The sequence below is a fragment of the Amblyomma mixtum genome, chromosome 1 (genome assembly GCF_055824585.1).
Source record: "Amblyomma mixtum isolate Tamu chromosome 1, ASM5582458v1, whole genome shotgun sequence".
Taxonomy (NCBI): domain Eukaryota; kingdom Metazoa; phylum Arthropoda; class Arachnida; order Ixodida; family Ixodidae; genus Amblyomma; species Amblyomma mixtum.
Window position 1 is genome coordinate 174,450,456 of NC_143012.1, and position 17,852 is coordinate 174,468,307.

At 47.1% G+C, this 17,852-nt stretch overlaps 1 protein-coding gene across 1 annotated transcript in view; it reads right to left on the reverse strand.

Annotated features, from left to right (window-relative positions):
* Window positions 1–17,082, reverse strand: part of LOC149369876 (uncharacterized) — a 64,828-nt gene extending 47,746 nt beyond the window's left edge. The window contains exons 1-3 of the mRNA XM_089559610.1: window positions 17,020–17,082; window positions 5,664–5,813; window positions 1,865–2,066 (exon numbers count right to left, since the gene is read on the reverse strand). Coding sequence (XP_089415736.1) covers window positions 1,865–2,066; window positions 5,664–5,786 — 325 coding nt within the window. The 5' untranslated portion in view covers window positions 5,787–5,813; window positions 17,020–17,082. The remainder of the gene's footprint in view (window positions 1–1,864; window positions 2,067–5,663; window positions 5,814–17,019) is intronic.
* Between the last annotated feature and the right edge of the window lie 770 nt (window positions 17,083–17,852).

Below are 17,852 nucleotides of genomic sequence, written 5' to 3' on the forward strand. Positions count from 1 at the left end.
AATAACTAAATAAATATAAGCACGAAATGCCTTGCGCTAAATACGTAGACATCTCTGAATGCCTTATCTATGGCACTATACACAATTTTTAAATCTGTCTACAGCAATTCATGCACCCCACATCTCATAATGCCGATGCCACTCTACTCCGTTCCATCCAACAATCCACGCCAAATCACACCCTGCAATGGTCCATGTCGATGAAATTGCTGTGTATTATTGCCACAGTCTGTGACAATTACTTGGTTTCGTCCTTGTCAGCCTTCTCTGGCTTCCCATTGTCTCGCAGTGCAGCGATCGATGTTTTATTTATTTATTTATTTTACAGGTACTGCCAACCTTATGCAAGGTCTTGGGCTGGAGTGCGTGGCCGTGACCGTACAGAATATATGCACATGACAAGAAAGCGCACTTCAAGATAACAGATGGTCAACAGCGACAAATTCGCATGGTTCTTTGTACAGAGTTTGATTGTGACCGGGGAAAAAAAGCAAAAAAAACAAAGAAAATGTGTCGAGATCATAAGAGGTGAACACGGGGCACAAGAACAGGTTCAGAGCAGGTTACCAGACATTTCGTTGTTTACTCAGGAGTGCGTCTTTGAACGCATGAAGAGTGGGGCATTCAACAGTTTGGGCATCCAGCACATTCCAGATACGTGTCGTCCTTGGGAAAAAAGAGTTCTTGAACACATTGGTTTTGCACGTGAAATCCTTAACCTTAATCCTTAGAGTTCCTATGTCGCTTTCGTGAGCGGCGCCATAAATCTGCCACTGACATTAGTAAAGGGTACGATGTGTCACACAGTCGGATCAGAATGCAGATATCCTATACGACCTAATTACTCCGTAATGGTCTCTTTTTTTTTCATTGCAGTATCCTCGATTTAAACGGCGCGCGAATAGCAGCTGCTCCTTCCGGTAGAGCGGAAAAAACACCTGATGTGAGTGCCTTGCTGGCGCTAACGCTCCCTCGTTGAAAACTCTTGGATCGGAAAGTTCTCATGACGCTGAAGAACAGTTAAAAGATGGGAGAAGTTATTAATCGTTCCAACAAAATATGTAGTGGGCAGATGAATAAAATGTGTTCCGGCAATTTACATAACTACTAGCCACATCAATCTGCTACCAAATGGAATGTCCTCTTCGAATGTTTTTCAATCTTGGGCCATGTTACAAGGGGCAGCCTCTAAAAGACCCTTTTGTGGTCCAACTTTTTCACTTATGACTAAACGCCTAGACCCAGAGAGCATGCTTACTCATTAAAATCAGTGCGAAAGCACGGATTGGTGCTACGTAGAAGACAGCGATGAGAGTAGATGGAAGTTGATGAAGACGACGCCCTGCGATGCCATGTTTTCTGAGATGAACAACAAAAACACAGCGCGGGAGTGTGGTGCAGATTAGCACGTAGCATGTTTCGCAGCAGCGATAGCCCAGAGGTTTTGCGCAGCGGCCTTTGAAGGTGATCTGTTCGCGCCGCGGCCGGTCGTACTCCCAGTCGTGGATATTTATGTCATTTCTTTCTCTGCTTCTTTTTGCTATGCTCCCGAGGTGGACCTAGAAAATACGATTTTGCTAGGCTCTGAGCCTTAGGATTAGTGTTTTTGCACTAATCCTAAGGTTGATAGTGCACTAATACAATTACTGTCAATGTCAACGAGGGTGACGTACGAGCAGCTCAGCTTCGAGGTTTTCCTTGCTTTCTCTTTATTTGCCCACAAATGTGTAATAAATTGTTGTCCCATATCTAGGGTGGATTCACTTGCCAAAGAAATTTCAGTTCAAAGCTAAGCTGCGAACAGTGCCTCTTTCTGGCAGCCGTAGCAAAAAGAAAATGTGCAATATTCTGGCCAGCGACTTACCTCCCTTGAGTGACGTCTTGGCCAGGACGATAGTCGCTCCAGCCAGAACGCAGCCGTACATGGCGATAAGGTTCTCCACGCTGTTCTTCAGATGCACGCACACCCGGTCCCCGGGCAGGAGGCCATGCTGGCGGAACCCTACGGCGTACCGCTGCATACGTGTCAGCGTCTCCGCGCGAGTGAGGCTGATTACGTCATCAACCTGCAAAAAGCGCGACAATGGTATAAATGCGCTTGCAATTCGAATTAGCGGTGTTCAGGGCGAACCACATTTATCCTGCATACAGCTCCGCAGAAGCACTACTAATACTATGGTGGGAATAATACAACGTTTTCCGCCTCGTGCAACTAAGCATGTGCTAAAGGCTTGTAAAGCATGTACAGTGGGCAAAACGCATGTCTAGAGCAACCAAACTGTGTGTTCCGCAGCTCCCAAAGCCGCTGCGATCAAGCAGACAAAAAATGACGATGAAATTCGATTAGTTTAACTGCACATGTTTACATCCAGACCATTTTTAACAAAAACGTATCGCTAGTTATCGCGTGTTCAGCCCGAAACACGCTCAGAACGTGTTCTAGACATGCGTTTTTCCCTCTGTACTAAAGTTCGGTGCACAGAGCCACCAGTGCAGTGCCTGCTATGGCGCGGAACTTTGGCTTGAAAAGCACTCACATTTGGCGCGTCATATGAAGCTTTCATTCGTTTCACACCGATCGATTAAGTTTCTTACGCTTTAGAACCCTTACTAAGATCTGAAACTGAGTATTGTCGCGCGCTAGCAGCGGTGGCCTTGCAGGTTGAGCATCCGCACCCATGCGGAAGATGCAAGGTTCGATCTCCAATGCCGCCGTGTACGCACTGGCTATACGACGGGTACAAGTTTCCCCATGACCTGGTGCTCGGCTTCTTTAGAGTTAATTGTCAAGAAAATGGCTCTTTGACTACACCTTCAGAGGACAAAAATCTTGTGTCGTGGTATTTTTTGGCAACAGATGCCCTTGCGCCATAAGCATTGATTATCACCATTACCATTACTGTCGCCTACTGATGACGGCATTCGAGAAACCAGGAAGGCACTCGAAGACTTAAAAGGGAAATTCTTTCTCCTTCCAACATGCGCCCACACAGAACTGAACAGTTCGGTGCCGGCGAGCCACAAACTTGCTCGGCATTCGCGAAGAACAGAATCACCGCCCCTCTCCACTGCACTAAATTTTAGGCTTCGAGAAAAGGCACCAAACGCCGCTACAATAATCTTGAAAAATGTGTAAGCAATTGTATTCGAGATAAACCTGGTCGCATTTCATGCCACAAAGCAAGTTATAAAGCCACCTGCTGGTGGCTTTGTACACGAAAAAATAGTACAAAGGTTAGTTGTTGTTCCGTAATTTGCAGCAGTGTTAATTTGCCTTTGATATATTGCAGTGCTAGAAAAATTTATCTGTATGTTTCCCTCCCTGTAACAACCCTAAAAACGATGGTCTGTTCCCTGGGGCCCTGATTGGAATCTCGCTGAAGGCAGTAGTGTAGTAATTTATTTTCAACTCCCTATCCTTTTGGGGAAAAGCTTAAAAGTTTCGCGATATAACGTCATTCTGTGTAATATTTTAAAACCTACCTGTGCTGTGTTATGAAAACTATTACGAGTATTATAACACTATAAGATTAAGTTCGCTGCCATTTTGGACGATGTTTCCCAGAATATTCAGTGAATGGAAGCTAAAAGTATTATATGCTAGCACGCTGGAGCGTGGTATAGAAACCGAGCTCTCCCCTGACACTGATAGCAATGCTCGCCACGAAACTAGAGCTCGTCGTGCATGGTATTATTTTGGGGAAGGCATAAAAGCCCTTAACGTGGCGATAAAAGCATAGCTAATCTAATCGCAAGGAGTTCGCTAGAGTAAAGACACAGCGGTGAAGAGACATAGAAGGCCAGAGAACACGTTTCCGGGAGTGCACTAGACCCAGTTTGTCCCCTAAGGAGCAGGAAGTGCAAGTGGGCAAGCACACGTGATTTACGGCATTCAATGCATTCTTCCAGGATTCTGCTCGAGCAGTCGCATGCAGACATGATAATTTTGTCTTCAGTATGCGCATGGTACATTTATTATCTTTTCAAATAGCGCGCATAATGAACGTGACTTTGGGTTTTGAATCAGTAATAACGGTCGTCTTCATTATTCTTCATACTTGGCATACGGAAAACACTTCGATTCGCCAGCGAACAGAAATACAAAACAATGCACTAAAGCGGCAATGAAACGAGGACACTGTTTCAGATATGCAAACCATCTTTAGTTGCTAAAGCAAGCGTCGGCATATGGTTAGTGAAAGTTTGCGTTTTGCTGGGCGTGTTCTGGCTGCATAACCATTAATTGCTTACCCACCATCAATATACAAGACTGTCTAAGTTTATGGAATAATGCAAAATTAAGTCAATTTTGCGTTTCCCGCCTTCGTAAGCTTTTCGCAATTTTGCTGAAGATTTATAACAAGTGGGCACTGACAAGAACTGCTCTGGGCGTTGCGTAATCGCCCATCAGGGGCGACGACCGTCGAAATGGCGACGGGGCGCTCCCACAGAATGAAAAACTACAGAACTTTCCTGGCGAAGTGTGATCGAAGGCTATTATATGTGCGCTCAAAGAGCAAGAAAACAAGTTAGTAACAGAAAATTAAATGTAAGAATGACTGCATAAAGATCTATGCTGTATACACAATGGCGGACAAAACGCACTGTGAATTGTCAGGTGCATCAGTGAAGAAGGCTTGTAATTTATTGATTAGCAGTATAGTTAGGGAAAATGCAAGAACATGAACAGCATTTCTTTTTCACGGATATGAAGTGTGTGGAAGTCAAGAATGCAAGAATGTGGGGGTTGCTTTACTCTTGAATTATGTTCTGTTCCACCATAATGGACGAAGCAGCTAACAAGTCGTTCTATAAAACAAAAAAGTAAGAACATATATATATATATATATATATAGGATATGCTTTAGGGCCGGTAGATGCATTTCTTGAAAAGCCTTAGCCGCTTATGCGCCATTAAACCCAGCACCACTCAGCATTTCTTGGAAGCACAAAATAAACATTGGAGGGGGAAGGCACCGGGTGCTGGCCAAAGTTTCGACAAGAGGACTTGTTCACTTTCTGCTGCTTAATATATCTTCAGTCACTGAAGGAATCAGTTGCCAGTGGTTTACGCACGTCTTCATAAATTTCGGACAAAAAATAGAATGGGACACTTAAGCTGCGCTTCAAGAGTATGACGACATAGCGTAATGAATTAATTCTTGTATATACACATGGTGACTGTCTACTTTACATTCATAGATCTCTGGGAGTCCTCATGCCCCTCTTGGCGCAGTGATACAGCGGTTAAGCATGCGCCACTGCCCTGAGATGACAGGTGCTCCACCGGCGGGCCTTGTGCGGGCAAGGTTGCTCTTTCCGAGCGACCAATCATTATTATAACTGTCACCTGCCCCAGTGGATAGTTTGCTCCCTATTCAGTGGGCAGGTGCTCATGACGCCGCAAGGTCACGTTTCCTAGGTGGCCAACCAGCTTCCTAGGTTGCTCTCTGGACACGATCTGCCAGAGTCATGCTCGTGATTTTTCGCTCACAACGCCGACACCATATTTTCTGAACAACGGGGCTTTCAACGACGCACCGATAAAAATGTACTTGAAGCAATTAGTTGGAAACAGGAACTGCATATCGCGACACACTGCATTACCTCTCCAAGCACGACCTAGAATCGGTTGCTTAGAGGCGGTCAGGATCCATGCTCACCAGCGCTGTCTTTTCTGGCTTGGTGAGAAGCTCCTTTCTCACCAGGTCGTAGAAAGAGCAGACGGGGATCTCAATGCTCGGGTAGGGCGAATGGACAACGCCGTCCTCGATGCGGGCCTTCATCTTCACTGAGCGCGCAGGGTTGAATCACTGCAAGCAAGAGATGACGTGGTGCAGCTCTGCCCGAAAGAGGCGACTAACGCTGCTTTTATCTGTGTTTGATGGATTGTGAACGGCAGGCTGGAAACGATGACGTATAGCAGCATAAGTCAAGGCTGCATCACGCTTGGCAGGTCAAACACGCTCATTAGCTGTTTCCGCTTGGCGTGCACTCATTTTTCACAGTGCGATTACAGTACCCATATCAGAGTGAAATATGGGTACACTAAGTGACTGTTCATGTTATTTGGCAACGGGTAGTGTGCATTTCCGGGCTCGGTGTATAAAACTTCGACTGGCTTGGTCACCGTACAGCTGCAAGCAATATGAGAGGGAACGGGGGAGCGCGTGGCCTCCGGGATTCGCTGAGCGCTGTCGCCGACAGCCAACAAGAAGGCGGCACCAGGGACATGCGCGAAAAGCAGGCCATGCTTACTAGGCGGTGTTCGCTGCTTCTCGGCGACAGCGGTCCGCGAAGTGCGGCGGCTACGCGCTCAAGTGTTCCCTCTCATATTGCACCTACTACATAGGGTGGCATGTGAGATAGTGGACCACTTATGAAACAGCCTAAGGATATCGCGTGCTTCTTTCAGCACTCCAATCGATTTCCCTGTTCTTCTTCCGCCGAGGGCAAACCTTTCAGTGCATGCACGGCGCAAGGAAAAAGAATCCTGGCATCGTTCGCGTTCGTTCCTTCTGTGATGTTATCCTAAATGTTGCGTGCACCGGGCATGATCTTACAGCTTGTTTCTCAGCAGATTTTTTCCTCCTTTCTCTTATCTTTAACATTCTTATTGAAGTGTGGAAAGCACCTTTGGAGAAGGGATTTAGAAGAAGCAACTTTAAAAAGATATTTATTACCTTACATGCAGATTTGTTTATTTATTGCGGTAAATTCAATGCCTAAAGGCGGTAAAGTTTGAAGTGGTAAGGATAAAAAAAGCGAAAGAATCATGGGGCCAACAAACAATAAGTAAAGCAATCCTCGATGATGGTTTCAAATCAGTAACATCAGTGATGCTCGCGAAGAGGATGGTTTGGTTTACGGGGTTTAAGGTCCCAAAGCGACTAAGGCTATGAGAGACGCCGTAGTGAAGGGCTCCGGAAATTTCGACCACCTGGGGTTCTTTAACGTGCACTGACATCGCACAGTACACGGGCCTCTAGAATTTCTCCTCCAAAGAAATTCTAGCCTCCGCGGCCGGGATCGAACCCGCGTCTTTTGGGTCAGCAGTCGAGCACCATAACCACTGAGCCACCGCGGCGGCGCTCGCGAAGAGGAATAAGACAATCTAAAAATGCATCTGAGCGGCAAAAACGGAACCTCAATTCATGGCGATCGGTGCGAGATGACATATAATAAGGTTAAGTAGGCGCCTGAGATTTGAGACTTGCTTGCATAATTACACGTAACGTTTCGAAACCAGACCAGCAAGCTTTGGTGATTTGCAATATGCGCCTCCAAATGACGCACGTTGCGGCTGTAGCTCGCCGCCATTTGGAATTTCCCTGGTTATTTTGAACTTCCTGCCGTCCGCGCAAAATGCAGGTTTTGTCACTGCTGCAGAACTACTTCTGCCTAGAAAGTAATGCTGGCGGCTTTGGCCTCGTGTTTGCTCTGGCTGCATGTCGCCTAAGGCCAGTCGTAGATGAGCGTCCGGAATGGGGCAGGGTCGTGTCCACAGTCTGAAGCGTAGAAGCGTTCTTGATTTCTCTCCCACTGCAACTCTCCTCTACCCCATTGTTCTAGTTCGCACTACGTGCAGGACACTTTTATTTTTCTATATTTTTGCTGCCTACTCCAACATATGTGACACTCATCTGGGTTTTGTATGAAAGCTGCGAAGCATTCCTCGCCGCCAGCTGCGGGCCAACCGCCGCCCATGTGCTGGCCTTCGTTTTCTGCTCCCCTTGCGGTGGCATCGTGATTTCATGGTTCTCCTCACATCCGCTACACCTTTTCTACACTATCGTTGTCTCGCTGCAACAATATTTCTGGATTTCGGAAATTTTCCTTGAAAACTCTCTGAAAGTAGGCAGCAAAGAGATGTCCTTGTACTCCTAGCGCCTGCGCTCCGGTGTTTCTAAAAGAGTAATTGAGCGCTAGTTATTTGACACAAGCGCACAGAAAGACATGACGGGAAGGGTGCTGATTAACTAAGTTTATTTAAACACGAACTAGTTTATTTATTTAGAAGGAAGACAGTGAGCACATGCGAATTTATGAAAACAAAAACACGTTTGTAGACTAAGAAGGCTCGACAGCAATTTGGCGGACGCGCTTGCTGCATTCCTTCTAAATGAATATACGAGTGCGTGTTTCAGTAAACATAGCTGGAGTCAGCGGACGTCCTGTCATGTCTTCTATGTGCATGTCTGAAATAAGTACCGCTCAATCACTCTGCTGGAAACAATGCTTCTCGACATGTTTTATTAGGCGCTCTGGTGCTTGGCTCCTGTTCAGCTACGCTAAAGGTTTACTGCTTGTGCAGGCGGCGGTGCGGCTGGTAATTTCAAAATTATGGCAAGAAGCCAGTGAGCGGAGGCGTCAGCTATTCGAGTGTCTGGACGTGTTACAAGCAGACTTTCCCCCTTGTAGCGCCATAGTCTCAGTAGACAAACTTGATGCTAGCAGCATTGTCTTCCTAGGTCAAGACGTTCGCTGTTCCGTTCCTTGTTCTGTACCAGTGCTTTGACAATCGACAAGTTCTGGAATTCTACACCGGTCGTATTCACTTCTTCGCCACCACCTTTAGTGTACACTCTTAAAAGACATCAGAATTTCCAAACACACCGGTTCATAGTCCAGCAGAGAAGCCTACGCCGCGGCTCTTCAGGATTTATCATTGAGATAACGGCATCAGGAAAGCACACCATTTCAGCACAGTATTGGCACCTCTATCTTACGTTGCTTAGTCGCCGCATAGTGAGCCGTTCGAATATGCCGTCGACATATGCGACTCTACCTTGATGGTTACATGTACACATGCGAGCGGAGCCCTCATTGAGAAGGAGGCAGTCTTGTGACCTACATGAACAAGATTGATACCCGCATAATGTCAGTGTCGAGCTTTCGGTAACAGCTTCCAACTTTTCAGTTCTTATTTATATCCTTCTGACTTGTTAATATTGTACCTATGTACCAGCTTGAGTAGTGCACAGGCAGTACTCTGAGGCCCGAGCCCGGCCCGGGCTCGAGATTCAAAGCCCGGTCTGGGCCCAGGCCAGCGCCTTCAAGGCTGGACCTGGCACTTGCCCGGTACGTTATAATAAGCCCGGGCACGGCCCAACAAGCTCTACGTGAGCGCTAGACCATGCCCGGACCCGCTCTCCCAAAATATGAAACAGTGAATTGCTGTGTACAAACAAGCAGTCTCCAGCTGCAGAAGTAGCTGTCAGAGGTCCTCAAATCATAGTAGCATTTGAAAAATATTGGCACACGATTTATCAGGCGCACTAAATGGCACTTGCGTTCGCTATACCAACGACTCCTAAAACATCCAAGGCCTGCGCCCTCTCTGGTGACGTCAGCACCCGCCGTTCTACTGGCCATTTACCTACCCCTGCCTCTGCCTCCGGTTCCCCGTACCGGCCTTTCCGTCCCATCGTCTCCCGGCACATTTTCCCCTTCTTGCTGCACGCGACTAGTTTGCCTAGCCAGTCGCTTCAGCGCCGTTTTTCTTGCGCCCGTTCTGCGGCATCCAGGCTTCGACATGCCTAACAAGCGTTGTTTGCCCATGTGCTCAAGCAAATACAAGACGGGGAACAAGGCTCAACTGTTTCCGTTCCCAAAGGATGAAGAGCTCTACAAGAAGTGGCTTTCTCTACTGAATTTCTGGATTTTCTCTACTGTTGCCTTAAATGTACGGGACCTATGACTAAAATTAAGCTTAAGAATTAGATTGTATTGCATTGATAATGCGGTGTGTTGCACGTTTACTATTTCAATGCAGGTGTGCACCTTGCGCTTCCACGCATCCTGCCTCGAACATATACCACACCGCATACACCGATCCCAGGACAGGAAAGGTGCTCGAAGCACCACTGAAAGCGCCAGGTTTGCGTCTTTGATCAGTGTCATCCCAATCCCCTGGTTGCCCCTCGTGTATGTCGAAGATGGCTTGCCAGCAAGGGACTCTGCAGATGCCAAGAAATGCGCCGGGAGGCAACATATCTTGGTCGTGCTATTGAAGCGTCCGCAGCCTGCTATCGACAAGAGCAAATGCAGTACAAATTTTATTACTGCATGAAATGATGAAGCGCTTAAAAGTCAAGTATTGTTCCAGTTGAATGGACTCTTATTAATCGCCCAGACTGTACGATCTTCTTGAATACTTTAAACGAAAGCGCGCCGGTTCTACATTCCTCTGTTACTCTTTCCGCAGATCTTCGTATCACTGCGTATTTTCACGGCAACCCAGAGGAACGTTTAGGAGATTCTGTCGTGTCTGAGTGCACGACGTCCTCAACTCCACCATCCCAGCCTACACTAAAGTCATACTCACCTTAGACCTCTCAAAGGCCTTTGACAAGATCCACCACACCACCATACTAACCGCACTTTCCCCATTAATTCCCCATTAAACATTGAAAATGAAATGTATTCTTACATCCGCGCCTTCCTCACCAACCACAGCACAGATGTCACAAGGGTCCCCACTACTCCTCTCACAACCTTCGAGGGGTGGACCCCCCACAAGGATCGATACTATCACCATTCCTATTAAGCACCGCCCTCAACCCCCTAGCTGCTTCTCTGAAACGCATACCGCACCTCTGACATACTTTATATGCCGACGACATCACCCTGTGGACTACGTCGGGCAACGATGTGCACATAGAAGACACTCTCCAACAGGCAGCCACATACACACAACACTACGCTCGCACTATGGGCCTCACTTGCTCCCAACCGAACCCGAACTCCTAATCATACGCCCCAAACCCCGCACCCTTCATACAACACCCATCAACATAACACTGGACGGACAACCCATACCGGAGGTAAACACCATACGGATACTTGGGCTCCAGTTGAAAATTAAAGGACACAGCACTTTCACTATCAAAAAACTTAGAAACATAACAACCGCACTGACGCACCTCATCCGGCGCTCCTACTGCTTCCTTCCTACTACACTTCCCCGCCAGGTGGAGCTGACCTGAGTGCCTGCGCACTCGGGAAACCCTGGTAACGAGGCCGCCAATGTCCGCGCCCGAGGACTAATAAACCGGCCGCCGGCGGACTCACGCCGCCACGACTCGAGAGAGCGCATGCATACCTTCACCGAGCTGTCGCAGGCCTATCCGGCCGAACGACAGCTCTACCTCCCGGTCACGCATCTCTTACCAACCACCACCACATCCTGGGGCGCCGCCTGCAGACCCGAACAATCCCCTCCTACCTACTATCCCGCATCCACCCGGGTGCCTTCACCCCATCCTGTTCCTTGTGCTCCCTTCTCACCGCTACCCTAGCACATATCCTCAAAGAGTGTCCGGCTGATCCCCCCCGCCAAGCTCACAGCTCTAACCATGGGAGGAATGGGAGGCCTCACTGCGCGCGACGGACCCGCACCGGCAGAAGACCGCCACCACGCGGGCCGCGGATGTGCGGCAGCGTCATGGACTGCAGGATATCTAGCGTAGTGGGGCCGTGCCTGGCTCGGGCTTGTAGCCCCCACCAGTGGAGAGTAAAAGTTTCTCCTCTCTCCCTCTCTCGTGCCTGATGAAATCGGTGACAGCAGTTTCGTGCTTCATATATTAAATAAGTTGCAACAGACTCCTGACGACCAAGGTATATCTGATGGCCTTACTAACCTGATAGGAAACCTCTTGAAAAATATTGAATAAAGCTTCCACGAAAACAAAGGACACCGATAAATTTTTTTAGGGAACAAGTGCTGTTGCTCGAGAAAGAACGATTGCAGCACTCATCTAAAACAATGGTGCTTGCTTGGATACTGCCTACTATATCTCCTAATGCGTACAAGTTTTTCAGGGGATCTGGTTTCTTTACTTTGCCCCATCCGAGTACCATCAGAAACGTCTGCTCATCTTTCCACGCATCACATGAGAATGAATCAGGTGAACACAACTTTCTTAAATAAATTGGCCAGAGGTTTAACAAACTGAAATCACCTGAGAATGTCTTTATTTAAATGGTAGACGAGAATCACATTCAGCCATTTATGGACTACAAGGAGGAAAGATTGCACAGGCAGCAGTATGAAGCTGCAACTACTGCACATGTGTTCATGGTGCAAAGTATGCTATGCTCCTTTCGAGAAAGTTTTAGCTGTAGTAAATAACAGATAACTCAATCAACAGGGAGGCTTTGCTTTAAGCATGTTTACGAAGCCGCATAAAGTGGGGGTTATATACCCACATCCCGCTGATGTAACACGCCTCATATTTTACATCGTTTAAGCTGTGCACCTGTTAAACTGGGTTAGAAATAATTCGCTGTACTAAAGAAATTCACGAGCCAACTTTTGTTTTCCCATGTTTAACCTCACTGACAATTCCGTTCACCCTGACATCATTCAGTGGGGATCATTCAAGGATCTTAGTGAGCTTCATAAACTTCAAGCTTCTCAGCTCTTCAAGTACAGCTATGGGCTTTCTTCGAAGGCTTTAAACCGAAGCAATTTAGAGAAGCAGCATGGCAAGCTTGTCTTTCAGGTTTTCAATGCATTTGTGGCTGAGGTCTTAGATGCGCTCTGCGATTTGCCCGCACTTTCACGTGCGAAAGAAGCTGCCAGCTTCATCACAGTAATTATTCGTTGGTGGAAGGTAGTTAATTACCATCGCGATGTATACGAAGAGCCAATTTGATTACTGAATGATGAACCCAAATATCCTTTTTGGACGGTTTCGTGACCGGGCTTGACGTATGTAAATTTTACAAACAAGACAACGACACGCTCACAAAGGAATTAATGTTTTCAGGAATTCAGCATATGTTGTATTTGAATTTATGTGCCGATTTTTTCGGTGTGGCACTAGGAGCACACTACTGTCCACTGCGTCCACTTAAGGCTGTGTACAGCCGTATGCGTCGCTTAAGCTTAGCTCTCCGAAGTTCTCTGTAGCCAAGGATGTTCGAGAAAAATAACAAAGATACTATGCTCATGCTGTAGCCATTCACTGGCAAGAGCCGGGTCAGTCTGGTACTTCCCCACGCAGCGGGTAACATGAACTATGCCGGAACAATGGTGGCCATGAAAAACGCCGATATGTTCACACGACGCCCTAAGTGGCCAATTATAGGCGAGTTTCGGGAGAATTTCAGCCAGAAAGTTCACCCAGCCGCCAGAAGAAGTGGCATTGCCGCAATTAACCGGGCCACTCAGCCTACCGATGCTGATTTCATAAATTTGGAGAGGGCGGAGCGAGAAACAACTCTACCCACGCCCTGAAGAAGGGGATCACACTTCTGACCGGCAATGCGCGTCACGCCAGATCAGCAGCTGACCTAAGCCACAGAGCACACATGACACATTGTATAACTTTACTCTGAATCAGGTTGCAATGGAACACTACCAGGCAGTGAGCTTAATATTAACAGCGTGATTTCCAAAAGGCAAGGGACTGAAGCATGCACGACAGTGGAATGGCAAGGTCACATAGATAAGAGAAAATAAGGGGTATGCTGTACAATACGATGCCATCGTAATGACCGAAGAAAGACGCTTTAAACGTACACAACGCTAAGCGACTGAATGAGTCAATACAAAAGTGCAACAGGAGGCTCGTATACAGATCTAGCTACCAGACAAAGAAGGGTTTGAGAAAGTGGGGTAAGCGGTGGCTTATCTGCCGAGTGGATAGGTCCGGTCGCGAAGTGCGCCGCCGTGCTAGCCCGCCTGCAGGTGCTCGCTGCCGGGCCGAAGTGGTGTCGCGGATGCAGATGAGCTTGGGCCGCGCATCTTCTGGGCCGCTGTCACCGTACTCGACGTGTTAGACTCCGGCCAGTGGCTCGCTTTCTGGCCACATCCCAGGCCGACCTCAATGAAGCGGTAACGAAATCCAGTTCCGTCAAAGGTGCTTCAACTCTGCTTTGTCTATTTCTTATACAATCTGCCAGCCTTTTTCTATGTCTCGACATTAGTTTCTTGCAGAACTTTACTGCAAACTGCGAAAGGAGCTAGGCATCGCCATGAATACCGACCATTTGCATCGGCTTCCTCCTCCTTTTTCAGAAATAGAAAACAGAGTTACAACTTCACTTGGGAGTTACAGTATTTGAAAACAGATGTACAAGGACTCAGAATGTTTGCGGCGATATCAAGATTGTTAAAGTACAACAAATATATAACCAACATAAACCAAAATATAACATCTATAACCAATAGGGCACCGTGGCCCAGTGGTTGAGCATCCGCCTTCCATGCAGGAGGTGCGGGCTTCGATCCTCAGTGCCGCCGGGTACCCACCGGTGATGAAATGGGTACAAGCTTCCCCAGCCCGGGTGCTCGGCTCATTCAGGGTGAAGTGCTTGGGAAACGGGTCTCTGGCCCCACCTTGAGCTAACAAAAATACCTTGTGCCATGGATTTCTTTGGCCGCAGATGCCTTTGCACCATACAAATTCACTATCATCATCATAATCAATATACCTATATTATCTTCAAGTACGTAAAAGTACGACAAACCTGCTGTCCAGAAATTGTTTGCCCACGTTGGTCAAATGCTTAAAGAAAAAAGCATCTCACATAGTACAGGCGATTCTGTATAACGAACCCATAGCAGATTTAAAGCGGTCTTCCATGTTACAGAAGAATGGCAGCAGATTACTGTCCCGTCCGTGTACGCTGAAATAATGTGCGTGAAGAAAGAAGCACCTGAGGCACCATGCGCGGGTATTCGATTAAGCCAGATGTCATTCTCATTTCATTTTCCGTGATGGTTGAAGTGAATTACAAAACGTTTGAGGCAGCAGAACTGAGAAAACAGCAGTTGCGAAGCATCCGGTACAGCCTAAGTACTACCTACACCGCTTCTCGCCTGATATCAAAATGTGTGCGCGGGTATAAAGGCAGAATTGTCCTTACTTTGTTAGAACGGCCATGCGAACAAAAAATCCGGCATGTGTCAATCCGTGCGCGGCCTCCGTGAAAGCACACAAAAAAATACTTTCTGACCTTACAGTCTCGAGCGGGATTCGAACTAGCGGTGGCGCGAACAGAACAGATCCGCTTTCAGCTGGTTTAGACCACTCAGCCATTGTAATTGCTCGACTTCGTGTCTACTTGAGTGATGCAAAGTTCTACGTATAGGAACTATCTGCAGTTCATTAGAAAAAACACTGAAAAAGGATGGATAGCTGGACGATTTGGTAAAAGTTCACAGTGGGTAGTTCAGCGCGAAACAGGCGAGAGGTCAAAAAGAAAGAGACACCACAGCTCTCGTCTGCGGTGTCTCTTTCTTTTGTGCTTTCGTCTGTTTCGCGCTGTACAACCCACAATGAATCATTAGGAAAACTGTGGCAATTCAACACGATGCGTAATACGACAAACCTAAGCAACCAAGCATAAGAAAACAGGCAACGAAGAGCATAGTAATGAGAGTGAGTGCCACTTCGGTTCGAACTCGGTCTGGGCATGAACTTATTTCAGGTGTACAATCATTCTACTGAAGTGGTCTTTTATAGACACAACAGATTTGCAATGCCGTTCTGTCATGCGTGTTTTGCAGAGGCTGCACGTGTAGTCCAATTAGAAAGAACATTTCTACGGGTTCATCCATAAAGGGCAGTGCAGCGAGGTATCGTACAGAATGTGGTGTCGATGCGTGTTTTCTGCAATGTCCGCTACATCACTTCTCAGAAGAGTTGCATCTTCGCGATTGATGCACCAATGACCAGCTGGATCTAGAGCGGATCATAACTGCGGCAATTTGCAGTAGGCACGAAATCCTGCTGTTTGTTTAACCATTTTTAACGAACAAAGTTTTGAGGTGTAGCGTACTGAAAAATACCGTTGCGCATGGCCAGAGGGGAATTGCACATGTTCTTTTAAATGCGTCACGTCTCAAGAAAGTGAGCGGTATAAAGGGCGAGGGAAGAACATACAAATAAATCCTTGTACAAACGTTTTCTCAACGCTGAACAGAGGAACTCAGAGGAGAAGTGAACAAGTAACGAACAGCCAAATACACCTAAAGCATTAAGCCCCCAAAACACGGACGATTAGCAACACTAGAAGACACTATGAGGTTTTGTAAAACATGAACTAAAGTGGCCTCCAAGGATGCACGCACTACTGGGTGCGTAGTGTCTCTCTCCGACGTGCAGATAAACTAATCAGTGGTCGCCAGCGGTTAGAGGCCGGAAAAGGTTATGACGCAGAATAGATTCCAGAGATGAATTCCACATAAAGGCATCGAAAACTCGCCGGGGAAGCTTGATGTAAAGATTGGTGCAGTGAATAATTTGGAGCGCATAATAAATTTCATTGGCGAGGAACAAAGTACAGGTGGTCACACTGCAAAAACTCCCCAATGGCCCCCATGATTTCTCGATTTTTTGGATATCGCCTCCACCCTTCCCACCGCGTACTGAGCTGCCAGCCTCTAGCGCTACGCTTTAGAAATCGTCGTCGTCAACTTTCATTCGTGCGCGGTAGAGTCCAAACAGAAGATCACGCATGTACTTGGACGCTCAGCCAGGGTTTAACAAAATGGCTGGTTTGGAACTATGAGGCACACAGTAGTGGTGGACTCCAGAATAATTTAGACTACGTGGGGTTCCTTAACGTGCTCTGACACTGTATATCACACAGGAGTTTTTGCATTTGGCCTCTTTCAATATGCGGCCGCCTCAACTGGCACTTTCTTTCAGATCCCCGCTGCGAAGCAACAGAGGGAACGTGCGAAACAGCACTGTTTTGGTTAAATGTAACCATGACACGGATTTTTTTCTTACTCCTTTAATGGAGCACTTCTGGCCTTGCTTAAGTTCTAAATCTGGACAAGGCAAGCAGAACCCTTTTCTTCCTATTTCGATACTTCTTTCTGTTTACGGTTGGTTTAAGAGCTCTACTACAGGGTTGAAAAGCAAGCTGCGTGTCCTGGTTACTTACAGCAAAGATGCACTCCCGTGTATAGCTGAAGTAAGCAAGATCGGGTCGTGGCCTCGAAACTGTGAGAAGTCGAACGCTTTTGTAGCGGTAGAAACGACTTTCGAAATTTCTTACCTGTCCTAACACTTTCCTGGAGTGCGAAGGAACACTTCTGCCGCGCCCTGAAGCGCCCCAAAGGAATGTTTTTTTTTATGTAACCCGTCAGTTGGCATTGTGTCTAAAGTTTTGACATTAAATCTGACGAGGTCAAACTCGACGGAACGTCAGGGTTCAGATAACAAACGGCAAGGCTGAAGTCCTCTGATTGCACACGGTCGCTGTGTACGTTAATTGCGTGCTAGTGTTTCGTGTGCAGCTCGTCAGGTTTCGCACGTGGTACAGGTAACAGCTGTACTGAGGATAGAGCAACATGCATTAACAACGGTAGAAATGTGCGTCCACAGAGACTGCGGATTAAGGGGGGAAGAATCATGTAGACGGAAAATGAAACATAAAGCAGGCAGATCTCTGAAAAAAAAAGTTAGGCAACGAATAGGTTGGAATGACAAGCTCATAAACAAGGGAACTTGGAGCCCCTGAAATGCACGGATTGAGCGAAGTAGGCAACACATCCTCTTTCGAACCCACGGCGGGGCGAAGAGATCAACTTCGCTGGCCGCTGCGCAAGAGAACTAGGCTATCGCCGAAGGTTTTCTTTCTTTTATTTCATAGTATTTATTCTACGTGGTTATGTACAGAAATGACGTGTGTGTGTGTGTGTTTGTGTGTGTGTAAAAACCTATCTACAGAGCACCTAGGTAGGCGCTACGTGGCACAAACTTGATAAACGTAACAGAACTAAAAGGTTGGCAGGGATATACAGCGCATCTCGAGAGGAAACAAATCCGGTAAAAAGTCCAATCCTTCGTAAATGTCCGTTACCAGCAGCAACAATCGGCTAAACTGAA